This window comes from Neophocaena asiaeorientalis, unplaced genomic scaffold (assembly GCF_003031525.2).
Source record: "Neophocaena asiaeorientalis asiaeorientalis breed wild unplaced genomic scaffold, Neophocaena_asiaeorientalis_V1.1 scaffold43, whole genome shotgun sequence".
NCBI classification, from domain to species: Eukaryota; Metazoa; Chordata; class Mammalia; order Artiodactyla; family Phocoenidae; genus Neophocaena; species Neophocaena asiaeorientalis.
Window position 1 is genome coordinate 1791853 of NW_020173674.1, and position 11494 is coordinate 1803346.

The 11494-nt window shown below is 62.2% G+C and overlaps 1 protein-coding gene across 1 annotated transcript in view; it reads left to right on the forward strand.

Moving 5' to 3' along the window:
- Positions 1–11494, forward strand: part of KCNQ1 (potassium voltage-gated channel subfamily Q member 1) — a 364926-nt gene that overhangs the window by 51804 nt on the left and 301628 nt on the right. Inside the window, exon 6 of the mRNA XM_024749215.1 lies at positions 6826–6916. Coding sequence (XP_024604983.1) covers positions 6826–6916 — 91 coding nt within the window. The remainder of the gene's footprint in view (positions 1–6825; positions 6917–11494) is intronic.

The following is an 11494-nucleotide window of genomic DNA, read 5'->3' on the forward strand; positions in this document are numbered from 1 at the left end:
ATCTGCGGGGGTCCCTGGGGGGCTGAGCCTCACCCGGGCCGGGTCAGCTGCCACCCCGGCTGCTTTCGCTCCGTGGCGTGATGTCGTTTGGATGGTGCAGTGCCGAGTGGTGACCTCGGAAGGACACGGCTGCGTCCTAATCCCTGGAGCCTGTGACCTTATTTGGAAAGAGGGTCTTTGCAGACATAGTGACAAGGTGAGCAGGGAACTCTAAACCTATCTTGGACTGTTTTAAGAATTGTGACACTAACATGTTTTTACCAGATACCTGATGCTGAGTTTTGAATACTCACTAAAGATTCACTAATAGGTATCACCATGGTAAGCAATTTGTTTGTTTATTAAAACGCTTTACATGTTATAGCGGCTGAATGGTGGCCCCCAAAGATGTCAGGCCCCCTGGAACTTGCGAACGTGACCTTACGTAGAAAAAGTGTCTTGGCAAGGGTGATAAGATAAGGGTCTTGAGAGGGGGGGATGATCCTGGATACCCGGGGGCAGGGGGCCCAAATCCAGTGACAACCATCCTCGTAAGAGACACACAGAAGAAACAGACACGGAGGAGTTGGCCCCGTGACGATGGAGCAGAGACTGAGGGATGCGGCCACGAGCCCAGGATGCCTGGGGCCCCCCAGAAGCTGGAAGAGGTCCAGTCCCGCCATTCCCCACCACCCCCCGCCTGCCCAGGACAGCCCCCCCGCACCCTGTGGTTCAGGCTTAGGTGTGGCGTTCCCTCTTGGAGGACCCTGGCCCTTGGCAATGGGGTCCCCTGCCCAAGGGGGAGGCTCAGTCCTTGCCTTGAAGCTGGAGCTGGGCAGGGGGCCCCAGGGCTGGCCGGCCTGGGCTCACTGGCCCTGTGGCCCTGGGCGTGTCCCTGCTGTCCCAGAGCCTTGGGGTCCCCTTGCTTCTTGCTGTACAATCCAGGGCCCTCTCAGGGCTGGACAGAGTGGGCGGGAGGGGCAGCCCCACAGCCTGGAAGCGGGACCCGCCTCGCTGTGGCCTCGGTCTCCTTGTGGGAGGTGATACGACACCTTCCACACGGGGTGTGGTGGGGAGCTTGTGCGTAGCACTGGGCCCAAGGTGTGAGCTGCCACGTGCCCGGCCCAGCCCCACCCAGAGCAGCGGGGCGCGGGGTCTTGGCACCTGTTGGGCAGTGTTGCCCCCAACCCCGGGGACAGCCCTGGTGGGACCAGAGGTTGCCTCCCCGCTGGGGGTCCAGTGCCACGGGGGATGTGTCCAGGCGCTGGCTCACCAGCCCTGGGGCCCGAGCGGGGCTACCTGTCCTCTGTTTGTTCGGAGGTGTTTATTATCTTTCAGGGTGACTTTTGTACAAAGAGGAGCCCCTCCGATACGGCTGGGGTTTGAACGTCAGCAGCTAATCTGTTAAATCACGCGTTCCGAGTTCGGCCTGGAGCTTTAGGCCACCGGACAAGCCCTCTGTCTGTTATCGGCCCGAAGGTCCGGGCAGAGTGGGCGGGTTTTTGAACCTCGCTCAGCCTCATTTATAGCCTTTGTCAAACACCGGCAGCCGTCCAGGGCTTGTGTATAAAAGTCATTTACTTAGTTTTCTCTATTTTTTTTTTTAACTTTAAAAAAATTGTGTTACGATACATGTAACATAAGATGTATTCTGTAACCATTTCTAAGTGCACAGCTCAGGGGCATGAAGCACACTCGACATTGCTGTGCAACCATCACCCCGTTCATCCCCAGAACTTCATCTTCCCAAACTGACACACTCTGTCCCCATTAAACACTCACTTCCTATCCCCTTCCCCAGCCCCTGGCCCCCAGCATCCTATTTTCTGTGTCTGTGGATTTGATGACTCTCAAAGGCACCTCGTAGGGGCAGAATCGTGATGGACCAACAAAACTTTTCAAAGTACGTAATTTTTATACATTGGATAAATTGAACACACAGATAACGGCACATCTTACGTTCTCTGATTCGTCCCAGCGCTGCATTTCAGTGTCCCGGAATCTCAGCTCAGAGCCCAGGGAGCCCGAAGGCTGAGGTCTTTCACGTCTGGGTTCCGAGGGCGCCTTGAACAGGCCACATTCCCTTTGCACGTGAAGTGTGTGTTTCTTGTTCACATTTTCAACGTCATTGGGAAACATCCCGGTGTTGAAAGAGGCTTCCCTGTGGGCTGGAGAGACCGTCACGGTTAGACTCACGTAGGTTCCCCGAGGGTCCGGCCCATGCCCTGCCTCTGCGGGGCGCCGGCCTGGGTGAGCCCGCCAGTCCCAGGTACTGGGGGGTCCCAGCCCATTGCGGGGGTTGAAGGGGGTGCAGTCTACAGCCCGCCTCCTGCGCCCTGGAGCGCCCTCCCGCTGAGTCGCGGACCACGGCCCTGGCACGGCTCCTGCATTCTTCTGTGTTTCCAGGGCACCTGCTGCCACAGATCCTGAAATGATGTCCGATAACGTTCCGGACGTCCCTCGGGGCGGGGGCTGGCGGCCGCAGTGCCCGGGGCGGATCAGCCGTCAGGGCACAAGCAGGCCATTGTCCTCGGGCCGGAGCTGCCTCCCCCTGGCTGCAGCCACCTCCCTCGGGCACTCACACGCCCTCCTGGGAAGTTGGATCTAGCAGCACTGGGGGCCGAAGGGGCTTCTTCTCCCCCACAGCCCTGCTCCCCACGCCCCATCCAAAGAACAGGGTGGTTTCCTTCTTTCCCTGGACCTCTGTCTCCCAGCTCCTGGGGGTCTGTGGCTGCCTGGTTTTGGGGCCTTGGGAGGCGAGCTGGGATGGACAGGTGGTGGCCAGCCCCGCAGAGGCAGGAGGGGGGTGTCAGGCACCTCAGGCTGCTGCGGGCCCCCGAAGGGCAGGGACCCTATCTTGGCATCGTTGAGGCTCCGGGCCCCACGCAGGACAGGTTGGAGGGGACAAGAATCGCCTTTGTTAAGGGATGCTTTCTGAAACTAGCACGACGTGTGCAAATAGTTGAAGAGCTGTTTAGCCTTCAGAATGCAGCAAGGCTGAGACTAGCAAAGTGTGGAGAGATCGTGAATGCCAAACCCCCGATCTCCAGGGAAAGTAGTCTCCAGCCGTGTCCCCAGGGAGGAGCTCCCGGGCAGGGGCCCCGTGCTCTGACCCAGAGCCTCAGCCTCTGGGCACACAGAGTCTCCGTGCACCGCTGAGAGGAGCTCGGGGTGAGGGCACCCGCCCTGCTGTCACCCTCCATGCAGGCCTGTCCACAGCCCCAGGCAGGGCTGCTCTGGCCAGAACCTTCCTCCTTGGTAAGGCTCAGTCACCCTTCCCCCGGCCCCCTGAGCACAGCCAGACACAGGACAGCTAGTAGAAGAGGTCTCCTGGCAGCCGTGGTACCTGCAGCCCATTCAGGACGCTCCCCAGGCCTCCCCCGGGGTCTCTGTGCCCCTGCCTGGCATGCAGTTCTAACAAGCCCTCGCTCTGCTTTCTGTCCGAGGTCATCCTAACAGCGACAGTGAATGGTCGGTTGCCACCCTGGCAGCAAGAGTCATACAGGGACAGGCCTTGTAGCAGAGTGACGGCGGCCTCCTAGGCCCCAGAGCGTGGCCGAGCCGCCGGCAGTGCCCACCACGATGCGCTGCTTTGGGCTCCGTCTGCTTCGTCTGCCTTGGGAGACAGGAGACAGCAGGGAATTCAGGACTTTTCGAGCACATCCTGGCCGTGGAGGCTGGGGAGCCCTGGGCAGTGGGGCCCAAAGACCTGGGTCCAGGCCTGGCCCGGGCTGGCCCCCTCCCCTCCCGGCCCTCACCTTCCTGGCTGCGGGTCACTGCAGGCTTGGGGACAGTGGTGCGGGGCACAGGGCACGTGACTCAGAGCTGAGGCTGGTTTTATTGACGTGGGGACTGCGGGTCAGCACTGATGTTGGTGTTCTGACCTTTGAATCTGAGTGTGACCGTGTGTGGAAAAGGGGGCTTCACAGGTGTGGCTAAGAGAAGGATCTGGATCTGGGGGATTGTCCTGGATCACCTGGCAGACCCTGGGTGTCACCACAATTGTCCCTTAGAGGGGGGGTGGTTAGAGAGAGATGAGACCACGCGTGTCGTGCTCCCCGCCCCCACCCCCGGGCCTTGGCCTTGTTACCTCCGTGGTTTGACCACGTGAGGTTCATTCACCCTTGGGAAGCGTGGAGCCCGAGCCCCGGTTTCCCCGTATGTAGCATCTGTGGCTTCCTGTGGCCCGACGGGGAGTGGTTGAAGTATCCCCACGGGCCATGGGCGGGCGGGTCCTGCCCATCTTCTCAGGAGGAGAGGGCACGAGGTGGGACACTGGTCCCAGCCTTGGGCAGCCACAGGACTGACCCCGGAGTCCCTGCCCGGACGTCCGCTGCCCTGAGAGGCAGTGGCCGCGGGCTGTGGCTCCAGCTGTGTCAATGGGGGAACTGAGGCCCGGAAGCAGCCTGGACCACGTTGTAGGCAGTGTGGCTTCTTTGTGTGGCTGCCTCAGGTTTCTCTCGGCCGGCCCGGGCAGCGAGGCCCTGGGACTCACGGGGCTTCAGGGTGTGGGCCGGGGGCAAGTGAGCTCTGTGCCTGAGGGACAGTCGGGCCAGCCAGGCACTCACTCTGCCAGCCAGGGTTCGCTTGTGTCACCCTGAGATCGAAAGCTTCCTGAGGTGGGGGCCCAGGGTCTCAGTCACCACACAAGGGATGCCCTCAGGTCCCGGCAGGGAGGCATGGCTGCATCCGTTAAAGGGCTTCCCTGGGGACTGGGCGGGTCTGGACGCCCTTCCAAGCTGGCAGGCGAGTCCGCAGTCGGGCAGAGTGGATGGTGGGCGTGCAGAGTCCTGGGGGGTGGCACCGGGTATACGGACTGGGGAGGCTTGATGCGGCCTTGGGCCCTGGGGCGTTGGTGTCTCCCATCCCGGGAGGCCCCAGGCCAAACGAGGTCCGCGGCTACCGGGGTCCTGCTGGGAGCCACTGCGGGACTCGGGGCTGCGTTCAGACTGTGCTTCGGGTCCAGCGTCCTGGTGGGGGCTGGTGTGAGCCAGGCTGTACCCCGCAGAGAGGAGGGCGGGGCGCAGAGGAAGGGCCAGCATGGGAGGGACGGAGGAGGGAGCTGGGACTCGATGGAGGCGCACCTGAGCAGGTACGGGCTAAATACCTGCTGTGCGCCAGGCCCGGTCCCCAGCATGGGGGTGTGGCGGGGGTGGCACCCCACAGCCCTCCTCTGGGGACTCGTGGTCTTGGGGGTGGACGACGCAGAAGGGGACAAACAGGCCCCGGGCCCGGCGGTGATATGTGAGCATGAAGGACACAGGTGGAGGCACGTGGGGGTGAGTGTTGGGTCCTGTTTGCGGGTGAGGGTGTGGAGCTTGCAGGCGAGGCACCGGCAGGTGCAAAGGCCCCGAGGCAGGTGGGGGGTGGGGCATGCTGGGAAGGAGCTGGGGTCAGGGTCACCGTGGTGTCATGCGGGGGTGATGTTGAGGGCTCAGTCAGTGGCCGGGCAGGGTGGACTCTGGGGCCCAGGGTGGAGGCAAGCACTGTGGTCAGGACAAGAGACAAGGCTGACGAAGGGGCAGGGTGCAGAGGGGTGGCTGGGACCCGGCTCTGTGGGTCCAGCTGACCCAGCCTGTGTGAGGCACCAGGAGAGAGGTGGAGACGAGAGCTGTAAGAGGGAACCCCAAGAGCTGCGGGAGAGCAGCCGGGTCTTAGGGTGGGCTCCCCAGGCAGGGAGGAGCATCTGGGCGGCCCGGGTCCTGTCTCCTCCAGGAAATGTGGGGTGTGGGCTGTGTCGGGCAGCCTGTTCTCAGCAGACTCTGAGGGGCCAGGAGGGAAGGTGGGCTGGAGTGGGGAGGAGTGGGGCAGTGGGGGAGATGCAGTGGGCTTCCTAGTGGGCACAGGGCAGGCGTGTGGGGATGGGGCGTAAAAAACAACTGCGGACAGCAGGATCTCGGTGGGGAGAGGGCCAGGGCTCCGTGTCGTGGGCCCAGAGAGCTGTCTCCACATCTGCACCCCCGGGGCCATGCGAGGACCCACCTGGAGAGCGTGCTTGGAGCCCCCGGATGACCCCGCTAGAGTTGTCCTCTTCCCAGGCAGGAGGAGGGCTGGGGGCTCGGCCTGGTCTCATCCAGGGATGTGGAGGGAAGGGCCCGAGGGTCTGCCTTCAGGAAGCCTTACTGGTTCGGGTGTGATCAGAGCAGCCCGTCTGTGCAGGGATGGGGTGGGAGGGGGGCTGAGCCTGGGACCTGGCCCCGGGGGCAGGGGCTGCCGCCTTCCCTGTGTTCAGCTCCGTGGGCTCCACCTCTGGCCTCCCCACACCCCCACCCCCGGGATGGGGAGGGGAAGGCAGGCGTCAGGGCAGCCTCCTGCCTGGGAGCCCAGGCTCTGGTGACACCCCATTAGCGGCTGCAGGAGACGGCCCGCTCCTGGCGCCTGTGCTGCAACCCCGGAGCCTGGTGTCGAGCGCGCTGCCCTGGTTGTCGGGACGGCCACAGAGCCCTGCGGCCTTCACCGCTACGTGCAGGTGCGGGACGTTCCCCTCCCCCAAAGGAGGCCCCTCCGGCCCCGGAGGTCACCAGGCTGCTCTCTGCTCTGTGGATTTCCGTCCTGGACACCTTAGAGACCGGTGGTGGGCAGGGTCTGGTTCTCGGCGTGGGGTCCCAAGGCCCATCCCGCCGTAGCCTGGGTCGGAGCTCATCCCTTCGAGGCCGGGTGCCGTCACATGCCTTTGGCTGTGCCACACTTCGTGCACTGTTCACGGTCGGCGGTCAGGGTTGGCGGCCCTCGGAACCCTCAGACCCGGGGAGGGAAGGGCCTGCTCCCCGGGCCTGGGCCGTGTCTGAGCGGGGAGGGGTGGGCATCCTGGCACGGGCGCTGACTGCGTGTCCTCCTGTCCCGCAGCTTCCTCATTGTCCTGGTCTGCCTCATCTTCAGCGTGCTGTCCACCATCGAGCAGTATGTCGCCCTGGCCACGGGGACCCTCTTCTGGATGGTACGTAGCTGCGTGAGGGGCCCTGCACTCTCATGCCCCAGGCGTGTGGACCGGGGGGTGAAGCCAGCTGCTCCTGGCCTCTCCCACCCACAAAACATCCCTCTGCCGGAGCCCCCCTGCTGGTTGGCTCTACAGGTTCACCCTGATACTGGGGGCTAGAGGTGTGGGGACGCCCTACCCTGGCACCCTCACCTGCCAGGATGTGGCCGTCAGGCTGAGAAGGCCAAAGAATGGGAGGACCCCGGGGCCTGGTGGTCTGGGAGAGCTTCCTGGAGGAGGGGGCTTCTGAGCTGGGCCAGGAAGGAAGGACAGGAGGACGCGGGCACAAGGAGCCGAGGTTGTGGTCTGCTCGGCCTGCGCTGTGGCCCCGGGTCTGGCTGGTACTCGGACCCTGCAGGTGTCTCAGCCCCTGCCCCAGCCTCTGGCCAGGTTGCCTCCAGCCTTGGCCAACTGATGGCTGCAAGCTTGGGTCCCCAAGTCCTCGTAACGTGGCCTTGAGGCCGTGCCTGTTTTAGTTGCATGCCGTCGGCTCCACTTTCCCTTTGATGTTTCTGGATTTTGGTTCACAGCAGTTTCCCCCTCTCAGGTTATAGAGAAACAGCCACAGCTGCCTCAAGCACTCATCCGGGTTAGTCGTGTGGTTTTAAACTGTTGACGGCAGTGGGCACATCCCGGCGTGAAGATCAGGTTCACTCTCGCTCTGTCCCTCTCGTCTGCCCCCTCCCAGCACCGCTTACTCCAAAGTGTGTCTTTGCTCCCCAATTTGAGGAGCCATTTTTGTTGTGAACCAGATGTCCAGATGCCAGCGACTCTGCTCTGGGATCTCCCTGTTCTGTCCACGGCTGCTTGTCCGTGCATCTCTCCCACAGCCATGCTGCTTTGCTGATGTCTGCACTAAAATCTGTTTTACCACGTGGTTAATATCGGTGCCCAGCTCTTCTCTTTCAGGGGCAATTCTTTCCTGTTTGTTTGTTCTCCCCAGTGACCTTCACAATCCGCTTGTCTGCCTCCCAGAAAAAATCCGATGGTGTTTGATGAATGAATCTGGGGAGACCGACATCTCTCTGGGGTGGGGTCTTTCTGTCCATGGTCAAGCCGTGTCTGTTTTATCCAGGAGGGTTTTATGGTTTCGTAATGTGGGTTTTAGACCGTTGTTGTTATTATTTTTAATATAATAATGGCTGCTGTTGTTAGTTGCCGTCACAGATGGGAGCTTCTCTTCCATTATGTTTCCTGGAGGCTATTTTGGTGTCTCGGAAAAGCCTTTGCTCTTATCGCTTGTACAGCCTGTGACGGCCTCTGTTTTGTTATTGTTTGCGGGAGTTTCTCCTCTGGTCCTTTAGAGTTTTCTGAATTTGGAATTGCCGCTGCTTGGTTTCGTTTAGCGTGCTGTTCAGGTGTGGAGACTGGCATCTGTCAGTCACTCCGCTTACCGGGCCAGGGGTAAGGGGGCTCCCTGTGCTTCCTCTGAAGGAATGTGCCAGCCCGGGCAGAGAGGTGGGGGGGGGGGTCCTTCAAGTCCAATGAGAGGACATGATTCTAAAGTGATGGTGTTGACTTTCGGGTGTCTTTCCTGCCTCTGTGGAGGTGTCGGCGGATGTCCTTGCTTTCCCGGGATAACTGTCCTGGCATTTTGTTTCTACTGTCCTACTGGGTTATACTTTCTCATATAAGGTAGGGACTTGTTTGAAAAGTAGGACGGCTGCCATCCCAGCAAGACGGATGGCCTTTTGGGGTCATGGAGCCTTCCCCCGTTCGCCTGGTCCTGAGGACCTATGGAAGTAACCCCGGTGCCAGCCAGGTCCGTGCCAAGGCCCCAGAGGCCGCAGCTCCTTGCAGAAGTGCACTCGGGCATATGGCGGCTGCTATTGGCCTGCAGAGAAATGTCCCCAAACCCCTGCTCTGGGCAGGCCCTGGGGCAGGCCAGGGGTCATCTCCCTCTGGGTGAGTGGTGAGCCGGAGATGCTTCTCTCTGCTGTGAGCATCCCGGGTGCCCTGGCCGGCCGTGTGTCTGCTTCCCAGGCTGGGGACTGTCCTTCCCTCTGGCCGGCCTCCTTCCCACCTTCCAGACGGCAGGGGAGGAGCTGTGGGGGGCAGGGAGAGAGTGGAGAAAGTTGGGGGGTGTCTCTGGCGTTTTGGGTTATCACAGGGTGATTTGAGCCCCTGCCCAGACCGCACAAAGCACGTCTGCTCTGCGAGTTGCTCCTGGGGTGTCCTCGCGGCCAAGGTAACTGAGGGTTCAAGAGGCGGTGGCTGGAAGGGGCCAGGAAGACCTTGCTGGGCTGGGCCCAGATTCCAAGGCTGCCGTTCTACCAAATGTAAGTGCTGGGCCCAGGGGCCTGGTTGGCCGCTCGCCCCCTGTGTAGGTCTCCTGGGGCCGTAACAAAGTCCACAGCCCGGGCGGCTTAAACAACAGGATGTATTATCTCCTGGTCCTGGAGGCTGGAATCCCAGACCCAGGTGTGGGCAGGGCTGGGTCCTCCTGAGGCCTCTCTCCCTGGTGTGTAGATGGCCGTCTCCTCCCTGTGTCCTCACGGGGTCGTCCCTCTGTGTGTGTCTGTGTCCTGACCTCCTCTTCTCATAAGGACCCCAGTCCTGTGGGGTTAGGGTCACCCTAGTGACCTCATTTTACCTTCCTCACCTCTTTGAAGGCCCAGCTCCAAATACAGTCACATCCTGAGGACTTGGGGGTTACGGCTTCCACATAGGGATTTGCGGGGGACACAGTTCAGCCCATAAGGCCCCCTGAGTGACTGGGGTCAGTTCCTCCCCTGCTGGGAGGTTTACTGTTAGGTTTTTAGCGGCTCCAACAACATTGAATTCCCCGATTGACATAAAGCAACCCAGGGGCCACCCCTGTGTGCACCCTGCCGCCCCGGGCCCTGCATCAGCACCGAGGGTCCAGAGTTTGGGTGCCAAATCCTTGGGCATCTCAGGCAGGGCCTCTGGGTGCAGCTGGGATGGGCCGGGTGAAGCCCGCATAGACTCTCGGCCCGGGAATCGCCACTGAAACCAGACCCTTGGTGGGGGGTCACCCCAGGACCGCCCTGGGGGTGGGGGCAGACCCTGGCGGCCTCGGGCCTCCCCTGGTCCAGCCTCCACTCTCCCCTTGGCCTGGCCAGGAGCACCTCCCTCCCCAGTCAGTGCTCTCACGTTCAGACAGGTCTCCTCGCAGGTTTCGTGGTGCCGTCCCGGCCCCCGAGTCCCGGCAGCCCCCTGCCCGGCAGCCCCCACCCCCCACCCCCTGCCCGCCCACTCCCTGCTGAGCACCGACCTCCACCCTCAGTCCCGGCATCTGTGAGGCCCGCGTGCCACCTGGTGGCCGTTCTCTGCAGTGCGGGCACCGTTCGCCTGCTGAGGATGGGGGCTCGGCCCAAGCTGGGGGTGCGGTCCTAACCCCTCGCCCTCTGGGGCCCGGGATGCGTGTGCCAGCGGTCATCCCGGAGCTCCCCTGCTCCAAGCAGAGGGCCCCTCGCTGTGGTCGCATCTCCCGTCCCACCCCTTTTGAGGGGAGAGACACTGTGCCTCCTCCCTCGCCCACCCCCGTTCTCTCACATCACCTTGCGCGAAAAAAAATCCCGGCCGCCTCGGGGCCTTTGCACGTGCTCCGCTTGGCATGTCACAGGACCGGCTTCTCCTCCCGTCAGGCATCGACTTGGCCGTCACTGCTTCAGTACCCCCTCCCTAACTGCCTTCTGCGCGGTCCCCGTCCCTCCTGTGGCACACCCTGCTCCTGCCCCAGCGGTCTGGGTGTGACAACGGTCTGTGGGAGGGAGGGGGCAGTCACAGGGTCTGTCTCCTTGCTCTGTTCCCCACCCCTGAAGGCAGGGCCCCAGGGGCTGCGACCCCTCCGCAGGCCCAGAACGGTGCTTCCGGGGTTTGGATACCCCTCCTTTAAGCCCACGTGCCCAGAGCTGCCCCGGGGGACACCTCAAGCTGCTGTGCAGTCCTGGGCCTCGGTTTCCCCATCTGCAGAACGGAGGGCTTGAGCAGCATGGTCTCAGACTTAACCTTTTGATGGCCTTGCAAGGTTTCCAAGGGTTTCCTAACTCACTGGCCTGTGGAGACAGATCCTTTGCGGCGGGTTTGAGCTGGCCGTATCCAGCTGCCACTGGAGTCATGGCCATGGGGGGTGTGGGGCGTCGGGGATACTGGGAGGAATGAGGCCGCCCTGGGCCCAGCCTCCGGGGTAGATGTGAGTTATGTCCGGGGTGGGAACGGGAAGGAGGTAAGAGGTGAAGAGACCAGGCAGAGGGACCCAGGGTTTGGGGAGGGGGCCGCGTCGGCGGGTGTTTGCAGGCGGCCCAGGGCGGGGCCGCGGGACACCAGGTGGCGCTGTTGTCCGCGGATCGCGGGCGCTGCTGGCCCCGGCCCAGAGCTCCGAGCGGAGCCAGACCGCAGCCGGGAGCCCAGGAGGGGCCGAGCGTGGGCTCCACACAGCATTCCGAGAGCGGCACGATGCTTAAATGGTGGAGAAAAAGTCATTCAAAGCTGTGTTTTCCCAGAGAGCCCATATTTCTTCCTTTCTTTTCATGCGCTCGCTTTTATGGGGCCAGAGAGCTGTTATCTCAGCTCTGT